Genomic DNA, 20,055 nt, shown 5'->3' with positions numbered 1-20,055 from the left:
CGTCCGATAAGAAGTTGATCACGCCCCCTCGTTAGAAATGCATCCTTTTGTATGTTCATTTTGTTTCTTTCAAGACCTATCTTACCTTCGGATTCCGAAAGACATACCAAAAAAACTTTTGTAGTATCTCAATCCATCTGCGCTGGAAAGTTGAATCCTTCGGAAACAAAAACTCTAACCGATTTGTTTCCGTGATCGTCTATTTTGCATTTGGGATTGCTACAAGAAACGAACCAAGAAACACTAGACCTCTCTCGTTCAGAATAAAACCAGCGATCTGAAAAACTTGCTGTTTAAGAGCTTATCAGCTAAATATTCTCTCTGTGAGCTTGTACTCGCAGGCAAATTATTTTTTGTTTATCCTAAAACGCCTCGTTTTGATGCCTAGTGCCAGTTTTTCCCGCGCATCCGCCATTTGTGAATACGGTGTATTGCTAAGGTAATTAAATCAAATGTGTGGTTTAATGACGCTATGTCTTAGTATGAAAACTGAATTACGATATATTTACAGTAGCGACATAATATTACAAAAATGGGACATGAAAATTATAAAATTTTCCTCCTTATTAACAATACGTGTCCAAAAAGTAACAACTGCGGTGTGTAAATATGTTGTTGACATGGGTCCGCGGCAACAACAATGGCACATGTTTCAAGGGTAACAACGTAGCTTTTTAACAATCGGTATTTTACAGTTAAACAAACGCGATTCTGTTATGAAACGAAATTTGGCCCAAAATAGTTCCAACAGTTGGCGACTGCTGGAAGTCAAAATCCACGCTTACAGGACTAACACTCCATAAAATTATAAAATTTACGATAGCAATTCAGTTTCTTAGTATTAACAGGTAGCCAAGGCTTTAGCTGGGGCTAAAAGTCGATAAAATTACCAGTCTAGTACCTTTTGTATCCACCTTCTTATTGTTTGCTTGGTCTGTTCAAATTTATGAGTCCAACCAGTTTGGACAATATAAAAAAAAATTATCAAAATAAAATCCATCCGATCGCCTATCTGCACCGTCACACCAGGTACGTTCGCTAAAAAAATGAACTCTTGTAACTCCTTATTCTCAGCCAAAACGTCCCTACACACCAGAATGTACCCACATGGAATGAATAATTATGCATCGGAAAAGGCAACTAACATTTTCTATTCTTTCCCGTTAACATAGTCATTTGTGAGGTTTTTTCCGGATGTCGAGATCAGTATGCAGCCTTGCCCATATATGCTCATCCAGGGGATAAAAGCAAAAATAATATTAAAAAACTAAAAACGTAAGAATAGAAATGAAATCCGACTATTACCACGAGTGGCTAAAAGGGTTCAAAGATTGCTACCAAATCGGTGATATTGAAACAGTTGCCAACTGTTCAAAAGACATTGGAGTTGTATTCGAAAATTTACCCGTAACACTCGTAATGCCATAAGAATGATGCGTACGCAGACGAGTGCAGAAAAGCAGGGAAAATGATAAGTAAATCTTGCAATTTAGTCCTAGAAAATCTCATTACACTAGCAAACAAGAAAAAGCTCACAGGAGTATTATTATTAATCAGCAGAGGAAGTCTTTATCTTTACTAGAAATCAACGAAATGGCCGTTGTGACATTAATCAGACATGAACCATTAGAAATGGCAAGGCCAACATGTAGAGAAAATGGTGTTGAATACGTTAGCTCTAGAGTCCACTTTGTATGCCAATAATTTTGTCATATTTTAGACGAGAATAGTTTTATCATAATTTTATTATGTTTTGGCAATATCAAAGAAAAAGGAGTTAAAGTTATATCTTGTCTTCTGCATAATTTAAAGTCTCAGTCCTTGGGACGATGGCCAAAGAGTCATCGAATCGATTCTTTAACGACTCCGTGAACGGCAGCACGGTAATCCCAATAGGAACTCATCAAGTACAAGGACGGTGAACCATTCTGCCACTGCGTATACGTTCTGCGCGTCTAGGGATTGTCCGAGAATAACCAATATTTCTTAAGGACCGTAGCTACCAACTGACAGACATTTGTGCTCGGCTTACAAATATATGAGAGAAAGGGCTTTTGATATCCAAAGAGGAAATTGGAATAACTGTTGTGGTTCAAATGCTCTTTCGATTTAACAATTTTCAAACCAGTTTGGTTTTATTTGCCTTTGTTTTGCATTATGGTAATGACTACTGCACAAATGAAAATAGAAATTAAACTAGTAAACTGTTTGAAAATGTTTAAAATGGAAAGAATATTTGAACCACAACAAAACCACTCATTTTGAAGAGCTAATTAAACTTTAATTTGAAAAAAGAAAAAAATGCCACTCATTATTATGTAATTTAAAGCTCTTCATGGTAATTGTTGCTTAATTATCTCTGCAAAAGAGGTGTCATTCCCAATTTTCTTCCTGGAGGCACGGTCATTAAATGTGTGTCATGTTGTGTATTAGATCAGTATGGTTTTTAACTTCACCTAAGAGTGTTTTTTATTTGCCAGAATTGTCCGGCAACACCGACCAGACACGCGACAATTTGAAGGTTTAATGTTTCAAAACCTTGAAATATAATCATTACGAAACTGATTCGCGCCATTTTGAAGAAATTCAAAGGACTAGAATAAGACGTATTCTTATAAACTGACCGGTTTGGCCAGCCAGTTCTGACAAATAGAAAGTTCCCTCAGTTTCCGTTTTGAAGCACGGGCATCTCAGTATAATTAATAACTCTAGAAAACGACCAACTTCCTCGTTGTGGTTGTCATTAAATAGCAAGTTTTGAAATGGCCTCACTAATGGAAAGGCTACTGCTTGTTAAAGAGAACTATCTTTAAGAACAATATTGTCATTAGTTAAAAATGCTAGTTTCGACGTTTTTTCAAAACGGACGTTAAAACTCGACCGGTGGCAAAAGCAATTAGGTTCTGTGGACCAGCGTTTCATTTGCATTTCTCTTTTGAAGTTCAAGGAAAGCGAACATGGGTCCTCTTATTCAGCTTTATATTTTCATGCTACTGTTCTCTATGAAATTTATCTCAGCCTGCCCAGACGGTAAGTTTTCCTTATTCGAATAATCTTTCCTCCATTTTTCATTAAGCCACTTCTAACTTGTCCCTAACCCCTACGAGTATTTCCGCTACTACTGACATGGGATGGTTTTCCAAGTCATTTTTGCTCTGTAATTGTTCTTGTCTTGTGTCTGGTAATATTACAGAAGACATTGTTTCTGGAAGACGTATTACACTGGTTCAACTTTATATTCAGCTTAAAGGCTCGTATATGAATTTCATATTTTCAGGAACTGGGTATTACTTATTTTCGGTTTAAACAAAGAACACGAGTTAATTGTCCTTCTAACTCCTCAAGGCTTTGAGACGCCCAATACCTCTCCGAAAGCAAGCTTGAGGCCTAGTTGGCCGTACTCCATTTTTCCGCCAAAAACTTTCCCACGTTCTACGTCACCCGAAGAACCGTATAGACCCTATGCGAAAATGGCCGACATTTTAATATTCTTTTCCCTGTTTTTTAAATTAGCCTCACGAGCCTCGTTCACGTGAGATATTCTTTTGAATTTCGAACTCAAGAACGAGGCTAGTAAGCCTAATTTGAATGCAAACAAAAGAATATTAAAATGCCGGTCATTTTTGCATAGGATCTATTAATGTGTTCATAATGACAGATAAGTCTACTATCGGGAGCAGATTGAAAAATAAAAACAACGATTAACAGCAACTTGTAAGATACAGGGATGAACGAATAGACGTTTTTCTTTATCCACAAAAAATAAACATTGCAGATGTTCGCCTTACCCACTGACAACTTTTGGGAGATGCTCAGGATTATTGACACAGTAATTAACTGCCGGTGAAACTTTCCAAACATTGTCTGAAATATCTTTATTACTTTATTCCTGTTAACATCGGTCGGTGGAATTGGCCTCATTTCTTAAAAAAAGAGACTTTTAAAACCGAAATTCTTAATAAAAACGTTATAACACTTGTTTACTTGAATGGTCTAGTTTTGTACTGAATATAAGAATTGGCGCTAAAACAATTATTTTCTTTACAGCATTCAGTTTGGCAACGGGTTAAACAAGCTAAACACAAGATAAATTATGGTATCTCTAAGTAGTTTTGTATTATTTTAATTACCATTTTTAAACAATATTCAGCAGGTTATTAAAATTAAACGAGATCTGTCTGACAGCAAGGTATTTCAAAAATAAGACCGACTGCCATTCGATTCGAGGACAGCTGAATATTTTAAAATAATGAAAAACTTCGAAGGCCTTTCCTTTTTACGTTCTCTTTGAAGTCTTTCTTCGTTTTTTTTTTTTCCATCTTAATACACAAAATTCAAAAAAATAGCCACAGCCGTCACCTTTGTAACACACAAGTACTTTAAAACAACAAATGACAAGTTCCTGTCTTCATTTGAACTTATCACCTTTCCATCCGCTAAAAGATTGAAACGAATATCGTCCTGGTTAAACAAACGTCGAAATTCTAATGGTGCTAAATACATTAATTTCTTTACACGAGTTATCTATTCAGCGGCATTTTCCTTTTAAAGATCAACGTTTGTAGCCAACCAGTTGTCATAGCAACCACAATAGAAATGAAAGGGGAATCATGGATTTTAACCTTAGGGTTTTTATTTTTCTAACGATGATCTATTTGAAGGCTGCGACAGCCTGCTTGGTTGTAAGCTTAATTTCCATTTCCTCCAATTCTTCTTCTTTTTCTTTGTCTGTATCTTTTGTTTGTTCAAAAAATTTCACGTATTGACAGAATTGACAACTTTCATGCATTTGGGAGAACACAGCAAGAACGTTTTGTAATTTACAAAAGAGGGTTAATTGTTCAAGGAAAGCACATTTCAAAATTCATTTAAACAACGAAAGCCAGATGAAGGGTTGTAACATTCTATTTGTGGAAGTTCAGAAATAGAAATAAATTGTTTCCAATATTAGTTCTCGTTTTTGGCTCAGAACCGGAATTCGCTCATGGAAATTACCCGCGTTTGAAGTAAGTTGTCACTGTTTCATGTCTGAGTTGACAATAAATGTTCGTGAACTCACGCCATATTCATCAGTTAGTGGATTTATAACCGTTACGAAAGCAGGTATCAAGACAAACATCAGCCTTAAATAAAAACTCACAAACAGCTAATTAATGCAGCACAAAGCTCTAAGATGCTGCATGGTGTGTTCTGTAGAGATACCTTTACTGTGTTAATAAGAAATGTTTCGTTTTCATGCGGTAAACTTACATTTCATTCTGACGAGAAACGAGAAACGCTGGGTTCATTACCTACGTAAATGTATCTACCAAAAACTGAGGATTCCTTTAACAGGTGAAAAAACTTTCACAACAAGTACACGTTTCTTTTGTTATTTTAATTTGACCAATGTTGTTTTGACCCAAGAAGTAATTCTTAAGCTGTATTGTATAGACGAACTAGCTTGTTTTCAAATTGCAAAACTCGCCAGGTTTGTTTTCAAAGTGCAGCCTTCAATTAATCAACTACGTTAGTTAACAATCATAGCCAAAAAATGATGACTTGGATACAGTGTTTCAAATAATAGTGAAGAAGAAGAGGGTCTTTCCGTTTTCTTTTCTTTTCTAATATTTCTTCTTTTTCTCGAAAATTCGAAAATAGACACAGCTGTCTTCTTTCTAACATCCAAACAAATATCTTTAAATAGCTTCGTTAAGTTAGCTAATGACAAGTTCCTGTTAGCAACTGACGAGGGAACTGTCTGGATGTGAAGTGATCGCATTATCATTGGCTTAAAATGGCAGGTACGATTTTCAAATCAGCCTACGCAAAAAGTCTAGTGGTGCTGAGAACAATAAGTTGCTATCGACAAGCTATCTCTTTGCATTCCCCTTAAAAAAATGTAGCCGGCGAGTTGTCGGTGCAACTACGATAGAAACAAAAGAAACTCATGGATTCCAAGCCCCATATTTACGTTTATCTAACAATATTATCCTTGAGAGTTGTGTCCCCCTGCTTGGATGGTAGGTTTCATTTCCTCAAATCCTTTGGCAGTTATGTCTTGTTTTTGTTTCAGCTTCTGCCTATTTTTCTGAAATACTTCACGCATCGATAAAATTGGCACCAATTGCGTATTTGAGAGAAGAAAACGCAGACTTTTTCTGATATTGCAGAGCCTTAATGGTTTAAAAAAAATCACGCTTCAAAATTTCATTCCTTCTTTTTCCTGTGTAAAGCAAAGAGTGGTGAAATATTTCAGTTTAGGAGTTCCCATAATATACTCGATTTTCACCTCAATATTCAAATCGATATGGTTCAAAAACGGAATTTGTCATTATCCAGACTTGTATAGCAAGTTTTTATCAGGTCATAATTTCAAGTTAGCAGCAAAACTTTATTATCTATTTCAGCTTCGCCTTTTACCAGACTGGTTGTTGGGATTATTAGCTGTTATAAAACTCACGCAATATTCTACCCGTTGGATATATTTTTTCATCACGTATGCATGATCTACACGTATTTTAGTTTTATATTAAAAGGGAACAACTAATTATAGTGACGAAAGTATCGACAATAGTGCATCCTATCTTGAAATACCTTTACTGTGATTGTAAGAAATGTTAAGTTGGCAAATTCCTGCTGTTAACCTAAATTTCGTTCATATGTGAACAGGTTAAAAATCTTTTCCAAAATATTGAGGAATTCAGTTGACAGGTGGAAAACAGTCCACGTAAGGTATTAGGCCATTTTACAGTTGTGAGCTTAGTAACTTGGGCTTGGATTAGAAGCGAGGCTGGGGTTGACCCTGTTTTGATACAAACCTCACTGCCTTTCATATGTAGATAATTCTGTTCTTATGCTAACTAGTTTGGATTTACATATGGAAAGTTGTGAGGTTTGTATCAAAACAAGGTCAACCCCAGCCTCGCTTCCAATCCTAGGCCAGGTCACTAAACACACAACTGTAAAATGGCCTATTGCTTATTTGGTCGTCTTCTTGTCAATTAACTTTCCATCACTACATTTTACCAATATTGCAGGTATTTTGCCAATATTACCAATATTTTGTTTCGTTGCTCCTTTTCATCCCCAAAACCTAATTTTTAAGCTGACACTATTGCGAACCTGTCATGCGTTAAAATTACTGAGGCAATTCAGTCTTGTCTTTTCACGTTGTAGACTTCAATTAATAAACAAGCTCAGTAAAAACTTAAATTTGGTAACGAGGACTTTCGAGATTTGGCTTTCCATTGCAGCTGGATCTCAGCAAAACAAAAACATTTTTCATTCGGTTCTTATTGTTTTGCAATCCAAAGACTAAAATACTTCATTCTTCCTGAATTGAGTCCATCTCACTTTCATACCTTAAAACGTATAAAAAAATAATAAATAATAATGGGTCTTTTACTCTTCGAAATATCTTTTATTAATGGAAAACATGACCTCATATTCCTTAGTTTTTTTCAGCTCAGGCCAGTTTCGCTTTGACCCTTTATGTATGATAGCAAATTTAAATAGTGGAATTGCCGACTAGACTTAGGTAGCTAACAAAGTTTTGCTGCCAACCAGTTTTTTCAATACTTTTCAGTAATTGTCGCGCAATTCTTGTCACCACTTGTGATCGTACTTGGAGGCAGGGTTTGACTCTCGATCGAATTTGGAGGCAGGGTTTAACACTCCGTTTGACAACTATAAAGGCACTACAGAGATGCCGCATTTAATAAGGTCATCACGTGCGTAAGGCCGAGTTGTTTATAATCATTTTATCATTCTATATTCAACGGGCGCGAGTGGAATAATTGTAACATGCATATTAAAAGAGCCAAGAAATGTTGAAGAAGACGATTTAATGGACACTGCGTTCTTGGTTATGATATAATTTCCTAATGATGACTGGAAGATCGTTTTTTTACATAACAACAGGAGCATCCAACTTTAGTGAAATATATTTGCGGAGGGACTTAACCATCTAATAAAGCCGGATTTTGTTGCAAAGAATAGCTCACCATATTTACACTGGAGAACTATTCCTTTGGTTTACACTGACACATGTTTACATAGGGATAAGATTGTCGCTTTAAAGTGCAAAATAAGGCAGGCTGGCATTTATATAAAAGACAACAAGGCTAAAAAAAATACGACCAGTCCCGACTGTGTCAGCTATACAAATTTAGGATGACTGTTCAACGATTTGAAATGCAGCATTTGGGATTGGAAGAACATGAGATAAAACTGAATATTTTGCTTAGATATCCTTTTCGGAAGCCTTTGATAACAGCTGTCTTCACCTGTCAAGTACAAGGGAGACTGACTGATGAGGGTTCATTTCTAAAGAAACTGCAGTGCTGGGTCGGTGGGGAATGGAAAGGGATGTTTTGTTTTTGATAATGTAAGAGTTGATTGGCTAGCGAAAAGAGTTTCGATTGCTGACGTCTCGAGTGTTGGCCTTTCCAAATTGCCTTACATCTGCTTACCTGTCTAAACTTGAAAGAAATTAAGAGTTAATATCAGTAAAAATCGAAGAAAATTAAAAAAAAAAAATGTGGCCACGTCAAAAAAAACCGATTTCGCTCATACTTTGTCAGTTTGAGGGCCTAGGTAAGCTAGTGAAGGGTGTAAGGTTAGTTTATTGAAATATTCCATATAACAACAGAAAACAACGAAAAACTCGACATATATACATTGCTGTAAAACTTTCTTGAGTATACTTTAACACATTGATTCTTCCTCAATCAAAACATAGCAATTATTCTCATCTCTAGTCGTTTGTAAGCGAACTGAGCACGGATGAAGTAGACACATTTCCCCATCACGCAAAAGTCTAAAATAATCCAAATTCAGCGAGAAAAAAAGCTAACTGGTAGTGACTTAAATCCTCTGATACTTTGACAAAAGAGAGTTCAGTCATTGAATTTTAGATGGACGGTTTTAAATCTTTAGGATCTAGCAGCTTTTGCACGAACGCCGATCAAAATGTGACAAAATTAAAATTCAGCGCCATTGAAATCGACAACTCTCCGTAACAAGGCTAATAGAATAAATTAACACCTCGGCCAAAGTTTGCAATAAAAAGGCTTTAAACTATTTCAACGCTTAAAACGTTTTAAAAAAATATATTGATGTTAAATATCGTCTACACTGGTACAACAAACACCAAAATTACCACAAGATAAAATTAAAATCTCACTCGCTCCCTAACCAGTGTCACGCATGAGCGACTTTGTCTACAATAACAAACAGGTATTTACATCCCTTAATTTAAAATAAGTCATATTTTAAAATATCTTACTTAACGAGGTGACAAATTTCCCGGTTAACTTGCTGAAGAAATAGAAAATAACTTGATAGCAATACTGTTGGCCTGATAGCTCTGCAATGGGTAAAGCACGGAACCAGTATCAGAGTTCTTGGGTTCGAGTCCTGCAAGCCTGAGTTTTCTGTTTATACTTTTCTTTTCGGCTGCTTAAGTTGTGTACTTAACTGGGATAGGTTTTCATCTTTTTCTAATTTTCGGTGAGGTAGGTATACTTACCCCGAAACCTTAAGAGAAACATGGAAGAATCTTGTCAAACAAAGCAGGACATTTCAACGATTGACTATTTTAGCTGTAGTTTTTTTAACACATGTCTCATTTGGTTTGACTAGAAGAGTAAGCATTTCAACACGTAGCATTTTGGAAAACGCCCAACTACTGTGAGGACAAACTTTTATTGATCTAGGTACCTCAAAACAAATCACATTTTTCACCTATTGTCTCATCAGTTTTAATTTAATCGGAATCTTTAAGGTGATTGTCGTGAACTGGCCTTCCCTTATTTTTTCTTCTTTGCTGAGAAGCGTCTGGTGAATCACAAGATAACCACTGTCAAAGTCCGAGATATGAATGCTTGTGAACTGCGCTGTTACCATGAACCCAACTGCGTCAGTATTAATTTTAACTATACAGCAAGTGCCAGGGGAACATACAGATGTGACTTGAATAACGCCACTCATCGAGGACATGATACGGAGTTTGTAGACACTAAGGGGTACTTATACCGTGGGGCTGAAGTAAGTTCTTCTTCTCCTTCTTTATTTTTTTTTTCCGCTTATTTTTTTCGGTACTTTGTTTAAGGGAAGTGGTCAAAACTATTATACCCGAGCAGGATCCACCAAACCACAAAATAGATGGTGGTCTCTGCCTGCACCCCCTTTCTCAACGCCAAGAGATGGTGCTTTATTGCATAGCCACCACTCTATTCTGCAGTAAAAAAAAATTGACAATGAGATTCAAACCTCACTTTTATTTTTTATCTAGCAGTGTTGACTCTTGCTAGCTGTATATTTATGTATCAACTCGCTAACTCCCTCACCCAGCGGACGAGGTGGGTCCTCTTCGAACAAACTTCGTAAAACCGGTTCCCTTGTATCATCCCTTTTCTTTTTTTCCTTTTTTTTCTTTTTTTTTTCTTTTTCGCCTTTGAAAATTTTATTGTAAGGGAATATTAAGCTTATAGTATTTTTATTCTTTAGGGTGCACCTCCTAAATATTTGTTCATTACTTTTTTTACCTAGCAACGAGTATGGTTCATGTCTGTTAAAATTCCCCTTCATGTTTTTTTTTTGTTTAATTATTTTTAGAGTGCTTGTGATAGCGCCCATTGCGATAACGGTGGTACCTGCCAATCTGGATTCACAGACAAAGGATATCGGTGTTTGTGTCCGCCTGGATTCATGTCTGCACACTGCAAACAGGGTAAGGAGGAAATTTTCTCAATTTTCTAGTAGTTTTCTTCTGGAAATCATACATGTTCTTTGTGGAAATAGTAGCAAATATTGGATAATTTCCCATGCATGGAAGTGAAAGGTCAACGCTAATAATTTGATTGCTTTTTTGAGAGCTTCTATCTCAATTCCTTTTTCTAACCGTTTTCTTACTTTTCTGACGTGAATCAAACTAACACGCTAAAGACGCAAACAAATTCCGTCGGGCAAATTACTCCTCCTGAAGATCTAATAATTGACAGTCTCGCTACTTCTATCACTTGAAAAGATAATGTTTACCGAAAATATTTTAGCTATTTCAAGATCAAAAACACTCATAAATCTTAACAAAAAGCAATTTAGTACAGCAATAATAATAATAATAATAATAATAATAATAATAATAATAATAATAATAATAATAATAATAATAATAATAATAATAATAATAATAATTATAATAAGAATAATAATAATAAGAAGAAGAAGAAGAAGAACAAGAACAAGAACAAGAACAAGAACAAGAACAAGAACAAGAATAAGAATAAGAATAAGAATAAGAATAATAATGATGATGATGATAATAATAATGATAATAATCAGATTTAATTTACTTCATTTCCCAAGCGGACACTGATAGTGTACCAGGTTTCTTTTCCCTGGGTTTTCACTTATCTTCTACTGTGTTACTGCAGATGTTAACGAATGCGCATCGGCAACACACAATTGTAGCCACTTTGCCTTATGTAACAACACCAAAGGATCATTCAACTACACGTGCAAGCAAGGGTTCACTGGCGACGGATTTAACTGTGCAGGTAAACATGGCAGGACTTTGTTTCTCTTTTTGATACATTAAAGAGTAAAAGTCAAAATCATGCCATTCCGTAACGGGCAAACGTAGCAAGGATTTTTATTGTTGTTATTGCTGTTGTTGTTGCTTTTAGTTATTTATTTTTTACATAACTCACAAGTTTCGAAAGCATCGCACCGGCTGTATTTGAGAAAACGAGCATAATGTTAAAAAAAAAAAAAACACTTCTGGAGCATAATTACAAGACTTTTGCACTCTTTGAATAATTAAAGCCAATATCAAATTTATCCTACGTTTCTATTATATGGAATTAGAATAACTGGAAGTTGCGTTTCCTTATTATTCAGTATTCCAGGCTTCAGTTGTTCAAAGAGCAAATAACTTCATCCAGCGGATAGGTCCCTATAGTTGTACATTTTATTTACTGGATAGTGATTTATCCACTGGATAAAATTTGTTGTTGTCGTTAATAGACATATCCGCTGTTTAAACAACCTCGGCCGGGAAATTACTGGCAATATTTTTGACTTTCCCACTTGCCCAGTTACTAGACCGAATTATCTGCTGTAGCCAGCCGAGCATTCTCCATTCTACCTGCTACATTCAACGATCTGCAAGATAGTGCACTCTTTAACTATCTGCAAGCAGACGTCATCCATTTCACCTCGTTTCAGATATAGATGAATGCGTCACAGGAACACACAATTGCAGTAATGATGGCGTGTGTAACAACACCAAAGGAGGATTCAATTGTACGTGCAAAGCCGGACTCACAGGAGACGGACAAAATTGTACAGGTTAAGGTTTCACGATTTGTTTGTTATTCCCTTGATAATTATGCTCTTTGTTTGAGATCTTAACTTCGGTGATGTTGTAATAATTCTCAGGACATAATATTATATCTTAACGGATGTGAAAGTTAGCAAGGAGACATCAGATTGATATTCTCGCAATTCGCTACTTCACTATTCTGTTTATAAAGTCAGGGAGTGACAAACATTCTTCATTCTTTTTTTTCTTACAAATGTAATGACGGAAGAAAAAGCATGGTGTAATTGAACATTTTTTATGGTTACTCGCACAGAATCGTTGATTCCAAAAAGCTGTTCTTCTATATTTCGGTCAAACTTTGATTAATTGTTATCACTTAACCAAACTGTCACTTTTCGGAGAAAAATTAAGTAAATTTACAGTGGACAAATGTATGATATATAGAATTCCGCTTACTGCAATAAAAAATTGGGAAACAGATTTTAACCCAGATTTCAAAGGGCCTTTCTTCTTCACTGTAACCTTTTGTATCAATTTCCAGTTGAAATTCACTGAGCGTCGGTTCCATAACATTTGTCCTTAAGGAGTTAAAAACTTTTTCCGAGTCCCATTGTTAATTGTAACTCACTTATCTCATCTTCTAGAACCAGTCTCTCTTCCAACGTGAGTTTTATTAACTATTAGAAAATAGAATTTTCAGTCATTACATTGGTTATTTTTATCCCTCAACTGCTTTTAACAGCTAAGATTACGAAATCAAATTCTTTATCTCAGGATTTGCCAGTTACCAATAATCTAGCCTTGATTAGTATTTGCTCAAGTACTGCCGTTATGGCATGGTGATATTGTAAGAAGTCGGCCCTAGTTTGACCTTTTTTTTTAATAGAAAAGCTTCAACGAATATAAACAATTCATCCTGGGTGTTATCGGAGCACCGTTCCTGATTTAAGAAAGGTTCCACTAAATTACTATTTTATTAGCAACACTGAATGACTTTTTAAACCAATCTTAAAGGCTTTGAAAGTTTAGAACACGCCTTTTTGAAAAACAGATTACCAACGTGACAAAATGTATCACTTTCGCACTTCTCAGGTACCTTTGAGTTTAAACGCACCTTAATTTTTCAAAAGTCGCTTGATCTCACCCTTTGTATTAAAACTCATCTCAAGTATCTTCCACACTACTTAAGTGCGTGTCCACGATAGGACCAGGCAGGAGGTGATAATACTCAAATCACCGATTTGGCTCAAACTTGGCAGAAAGATTGAGTGCCATGAACATATTCATGTGTTAAAACATTAAGTCAAAATATTCCATTTTACCAGAGTTATGGGTAAAACCTGAAAAATGGCCATTTTGGCACAAATTTATGCGTATTAATTAGTCAAACTCAATTGAGTGGTTAGACAAATATAATTGTGATCTGGAAATAAAACCCACTGAATTGTCTTTTTTATTGACCACTCTTGTAGCACAGTGCGTAATTTCAATCGGTACCTTCGATTTCGTTATTTGCCTGAACCTGAAGTAAGAGGCTGTTTAAGTCATTTTCACGAGAACCTCAAATTCGGCTTTTTTGTACCCAAATATCTCTAATGGCCAACAACCTAACTATGTAACTTAACCATAAGATTGAAGAGGCATATCATAACCTTCAAAATACGGAATAAAATTTTTGGGCAAATGAATAGTTTGTTTGTATGATGCAAATATGTATTACCACCTGAACGATTTTTGTCCATTTCATCAAAATTCATGTTGCAAAAAAAAAAAAAATCTTCAATCTTCTGACTGAACATGAAAAGACACGGAATGTTCAATAAATGTTTTCTAACAATAACAATGACAAAATTGGCGATATCCGAGGGTTACGATTAGTTTGACCAAGCTATTAACGGCTAGGGGTCCCCTCTTTTCATACAAATATTTACCTCCAAAAAAGCTTATCGAAACAGGTAATCTCTTTGAAGTAATTGCACACTAAGCATAGCAAGTGCTAAAATTGGTAGTGGCTGATACATACATGTCTTCTCAGTGCTTCAGGCTCCATCCTAGCTAGCGTTTTATCTCACAGCCACCATAGAATCCAATTAGCCGGCTTGTTCGTATCGTCTGCATGCCTCGATTATTTCAACAAGCCACCCGTTATTGTCATCAACTGATGAAAAATGTGAATATAACGATTTTGTTTCCAAAAACGTGCCAGGAAGTAAGGTAAATAAGCTGTCATAAATCCATTTAGAATATAATTGACATCAAAATCTGGCAAGAGTATGTTTTCTTTTGACTTCGCCATTTTGGAAAAGCGTTTGTGAGCCTGCGTGCTGTCTGCGGTTGCTAACACCTGTTATGTTTTGTGTTCGCGTGTCGTTCGTGTGTTCGCGCGTCTTTCGCACGAGTTTAGATTGGATTCGAATTAACAAGCGTGTTAAAATTTGAACATGCCACCTCGAACACCGAGGCCTCTCAAATGCTCTATAGGCAGAGGAGAATCCACATACTGTGGATTGTCACCAAAATATTCCCTTCTCAAAGAATACATCCCCGGCCATAGCTTCATGTAAGAGAGATATCAAACTCCATCTTAAAAATCTGTAAAATCCGTTTCGTCAGAAAGTGAACTGATACTCCTGAGGACAAGGCACTTTAAGGAACAAGGGGAAGGTATGACAGTTTGCCTAAAGTATCGAGACCTCCTTGGACTGAACTTGCGCCCCTCTCGCTTTTGTTTGCACCCATTGCATGGATCAAGAAAAGGAAAATGCGACAGGGGCGTATCAAAGAAGATTTCTGTGGATATAATGAAGAGGTGGAAGAAACTTGTTCCAGTAGGAGCAGGTAAAGCATAAAGTTAATCTGCTTATCATGATTATATAGGTTCAGTACTGTGCAAAGTAACAATAGCAGACTTTGCGGCACTCGTTCGGCGCAATTGTGCGATGGCTCGGAAATTTTTAGACACATTAGCTAAAAACAGTCGCTCGAAAATATCATCAACATTTCTATGTTAGTGGAGAATTATCATTCGAATTTTCGTAGTAGTAGTGAAATTCAGCGTGCAGAGAAAGTCGTGTCCGATTTTTTTAAATTTCAGGTAGATTTGAGTGAACCGAAAGCCGTTTTTCAAGTTGATCTCACAAAGGGAAATCTTTTGAAAAAAAAGTATCGAATTACATTTCAGGCCCGAAATGTTTCCTTTGTAGTCTAGTCCACGCAATCTTCAAGTAAAAATAATTTGAAATATGAATTACTCTTGCTTAATAAGAATTATTTCAAAGAAAGTTAGTTGTCTGTGTTATGCTTCATTATTCAATGGACGTACCAAAAAGGTTTTGATCGTCCGGTAAGAAAGTTATTCAGTTGCGTTTGTGGTTCTTGCATTGTCACGTGCATTTCAATAAATTCTACACGGTATGTAATAAACAGTTGATGGAGATTTATCGATAACGTCCTTTTGCTTTCCCATAAATTATCCGACGAAAATTGCTAAAATGAAACTTTTTTCCTTTGAAACCTTATCAAAGCTGACAAGGTGTAAAAATGTTTATGTCGCCAAAAATTTGCATAATTTTGTTTACGACTGCGCTGATGCGTGACATGGCACTTTCCGCTTTCGCGTGAAAACTGACAGCCAAACAATTTTTTATCAGACTATTCTACTTGATGTAATTTTTTTGTATGAGAAGCAAAAATATGATGAAAGATGAAAGTTTTCATGTATGCAAAAAGTTATGATAAGCAGTGAACTTTTCAGTCAATAAAAGCGCTCCTTTCAGCTGAAGACATTTTTTGGCGGGAAATATTTTTTGGCGGCAAAATGAACGATCAACTTCTGACTGCGCTGTTGGGGGCAGCTTTCCTCGTTGTTGCGTTAGCGTGTCTATTGGGAATTTGTTTAGTTTCAAACTAGTTTTTGTCAGAAGATGTGCTGGATTGATTTCAAATTGGAAGATGTATGTTAGTCATCGACGTGTTGCACGTGTTGAGATTCATCACTTGTTTCTTCATGAGACCTTACTTGTGTACGTTCTAATGATTACAATATGTAATGAGACAGAGTAAACCATTCTCACCGAAAATCATATGCAAGTGATAAGCGTTCGATGTGCGACGCTTGTACTCACGAATCTACGCTCGATGCGATTCATGCCTTCCGCCGTACCGTACGATTTGAAGAGAAGGAAGCTAAACCTTGTATTGTTTTGTTTATTATAAGTAAATTGGTTGTTTGTTTTATTCTTCGCATAATTCGTTAGGACTTTGTAGACGTTGCCGTCAGCATCAGATGGATATATTCAAAGCGGAAACGCCCAGGGAAGAAAAAGATTATGGTAGCACTGCAAAATTAGTAAGTCTGTCAAGGAGATCTATTGAATGAATGACTAATGAACGAACGAACGAATGAATGATCGGTTAGTCAGTCGGTCGGTCGGTCAGTCTGCCACTCTGTCTGACGGACTTATTGAACGAACGACAAAACGACCAAACGGACAGACGATAGGCTGGACGAATGGAATGGTTGAACTGGTGATGTCGTAGCGTGAAAAGGGAAACATTGCCATTGTGACGTCCGGGGCGTCAATGTTTCTGCTGCTTAAGGGCCGGACTATTCATTGTCTTCTGTCTTTGCCTTTGGTTCAAAACCAGCAACGTTGCGAGCACAAACAAGGCAACTAACTGCCAAAGTCACGATCTCCGTGGTTTTATTTTTTATCATCCTTTTTCTTGTTAGTCTTGAGCATTCGGTTTTGAATGATTTGAGACTGATGGTATATTGGGGTGTAGGTACAAAACTGTGTTGGGCCACCTTTTATGTTGAATATCAACAAGCTGAAATAGCTTTCAGTTTTCTTGTTACGTCGTCTAACCCTTCTAGGCTTATCTGTTTTCGTTAAGCGGAGGAAATGTGATAAAGTTTTATAAATTGTATTAAAAAGACAATGCTTTAGCTCGTGGCGCTCTCAACAGCGACAAACTTGTGCCATAGCCGCTGACCGCGAAGCAGGCTCATAACTTGGCAACCAAGATGGCGGATATAAACAGCGAATCCTCTCCTGTCAAGCTTAGATGTCAGTTATGTAGTTATTTACCTTGATTTCTGTTTATTTTGGAAACAAAAATGGTATATTCTGATAATTTTAATCAGTTGATGGTAATGGTGGATCCGTGTTGAAAAAATCGAGGCATATAGACGATACGATCGAGCCGGCTCATTGAATTTGACGATGGCTTGATACAAAATGGTAGCTAGGATGGAGTCTGGTGCACTGAGAAGACATGTATGTATCAGCCACTAGCATTTTTAGTTCTTACTATGCGTTAGTGGCAATTGTTTGAAAGAGATTACCTCTTTAGATAGGCTTTCTTGGAGGCAAATATTTGTATGAAAAGAGGGGAAACCTAGCTGTTAATAGCTTGGTCAAACTTGAATCCTTACCCACTTATATCGCCAAATTTTGTCATTGTTATTGTCAGAAAATACTTACCTAAACATTACGTGTCTCTTCATGTTCAGTCAGAAAATATATATATATTTTTTTGCAACATGAATTTTGATGAAATCGACAAAAGTCGTTCAGGTGGTAATACATATTTGCTTCATACAAACAAACTATTCATTTGCCCAAAAATTTTATTCCGTATTTTGAAGGTTATGATATGCCTCTTCAATCTTATAGTTAAATTACATAGTTAGGTTGTTGGCCATTAGAGATATTTGGGTACAAAAAAGCCGAATTTGAGGTTCTCGTGAAAATGTCTAAAACAGCCTCTTACTTCAGGTTCAGGCAAATGACAAAATCGAAGGTACCGATTGAAATTAAGCACTGTGCTACAAGCCTGGTCAGTGGGCAAGACAATTCAGTGGGTTTTATTTCCAGATCACAATTATATTTGTCTAACCACTCAATTGAGTTTGACTAATTAATATGCATAAATTTGTGCCAAAATGGCCATTTTTCAGGTTTTACCCATAACTCTGGTAAAATGGAATATTTTGACTTAATGTTTTAACACATGAATATGTTCATGGCACTCAATCTTTCTGCCAAGTTTGAGCCAAATTGGTGATTTGAGTATTATCACCTCCTGCCTGGTCCTGCCTGGTTGTATCATGGACAGACACTTAAGAAAGACACTAATTTAAATTGTATGAAAAGGATTGAGGAATAGCTCCTGAGAGCAGATTAGATACGTACATACGTACGTATCATCTAATCGGTTGCAACATATTACTTACGGTAATGAACTATTTGTCTTTTGTATCGCTAGAGATGGAATTCGTTGTGCTGAACATATCTTATTTTTTCTTTCTATTGCAGATATAAACGAATGTCTAACAGGAGCACACAACTGCAGTAGCGATGCTGCGTGTAATAACACCAAGGGGACATTCTATTGCACGTGCCAACCTGGATTCACGGGAGACGGACAAAACTGTACAGGTAGCGATTCCGGCATTTTTCGTTTATTTCCTTTGAGAGCTACGTTACTTATTTAAGGCTTAAGAGTGAATGTTACTAAAAATCAAAGAAAATTAAAAAAATCACGGCACATGGATCGAAAATCGATTTGACTTATTCTGTGGCTAAAGCAAGCTTGAGGTATGTAATAAAGTGAAATGGGGTAAGGTTTTTTTTTAATATTCAGTTTAACGGCAATAAGCGGCAAAAAATCGACTCGCCCTACGAAAGCAAATTTCAGTTTGGGCGAACTCGAATTGATGCACTTTCCCGAGAGTTCGCATGCGAGCTAAAATGCCACAGCCAGGCGTCTATGGCTATAGATGTATGAATTGGGTCTTTTTCGATTCATAATATAGTAATCTTAAATGTCTGATTTTGTATTTGAAGGAATGAGACACGGATTACGAGTCAACAGTTACGGAATTTGAATAAAACTCAAAACATGGACAAAAATAGCTCGAAGAAATGCATGTGGTGGTGTCTCGAAATGTCCCAATTTTTCTGAAGAGATTCTTCGAAAACAGATCTTTGTTATATGGGTTTTATTTTTTCTGGGACCTTCTTATTTTCCAATGTAAAGATAAACCGAAAATCGCTAAAAATTACAAATGGCGCACTATTGGCACTAAAAATATAACTGTCAACTAGCGGTTAAATGAAAACCTTCTCGAAAAATAACAAAACAACAGCTTGAAAACCCTGTAACATTTTAAACGTGATACATTATACTGTTTTGCGTACCCTCTAATAAACATAATTAAGATATTTTTCATAAACGTACGTGATTTTCGAAGCGAGTATTTGCAGTCGCTTGTACAATTATGAAGCAGCGGTTTCGTCGCGCTTGAGACACACAATTCGCGATTTGCATTTCAAATCGACTCTGTATCCATCAAATAAATTTTTGTACAAATCTGAGTCTACTTTGGAGCTTACTGAGATAAGGAACGCGAACACAAGGCGAGACTCCAGAAACGGTGTGATTTTATACCATGACTGAGAGATTTATAACACATTCCAATTGTTTCTCGCAACACTTATAAGATTAGTCGAATTCCTTTACCGAAAGAAGATTTTGCCTTCGTGAGGGACTTTTTTTTATCTCTAATAAAAAAAAAATGAAAAGAAATGGGAAAAACGAGAGCTGCATAAGAAGGCAAGTAAATTTAACTAACGTCAAATGTCGTCTGACGGTGTTCCCTGTTCATTCGCGTATTCTTTTTTGGCTGTCCGATGTAATCTGAGCGTTAAAATAGTAGCGCCAGAGGTGCCAGATAATTCAAA

The 20,055-nt window shown here is 36.3% G+C and overlaps 2 protein-coding genes across 2 annotated transcripts in view; one reads left to right on the top strand and one right to left on the bottom strand.

Moving 5' to 3' along the window:
- Window positions 1-20,055, bottom strand: part of LOC146477179 (astacin-like) — a 211,470-nt gene that overhangs the window by 146,943 nt on the left and 44,472 nt on the right. The gene's annotated exons all lie outside the window — the stretch shown is intronic.
- Window positions 2,958-19,199, top strand: LOC146477184 (uncharacterized). The gene is made up of 7 exons (XM_085113532.1): window positions 2,958-3,030; window positions 9,767-10,029; window positions 10,600-10,714; window positions 11,418-11,540; window positions 12,211-12,333; window positions 18,628-18,750; window positions 19,159-19,199. The coding sequence occupies exons 1-7, from the start codon at window positions 2,958-2,960 to the stop codon at window positions 19,197-19,199; spliced, it is 861 nt and encodes a 286-aa protein (XP_084969658.1).

The sequence above is a fragment of the Pavona decussata genome, unplaced genomic scaffold (genome assembly GCF_977016875.1).
Source record: "Pavona decussata unplaced genomic scaffold, jaPavDecu1.1 SCAFFOLD_71, whole genome shotgun sequence".
NCBI classification, from domain to species: Eukaryota; Metazoa; Cnidaria; class Anthozoa; order Scleractinia; family Agariciidae; genus Pavona; species Pavona decussata.
Note: the sequence above shows the minus strand (reverse complement) of the source record. Positions and strands in the feature narration are given on the sequence as shown.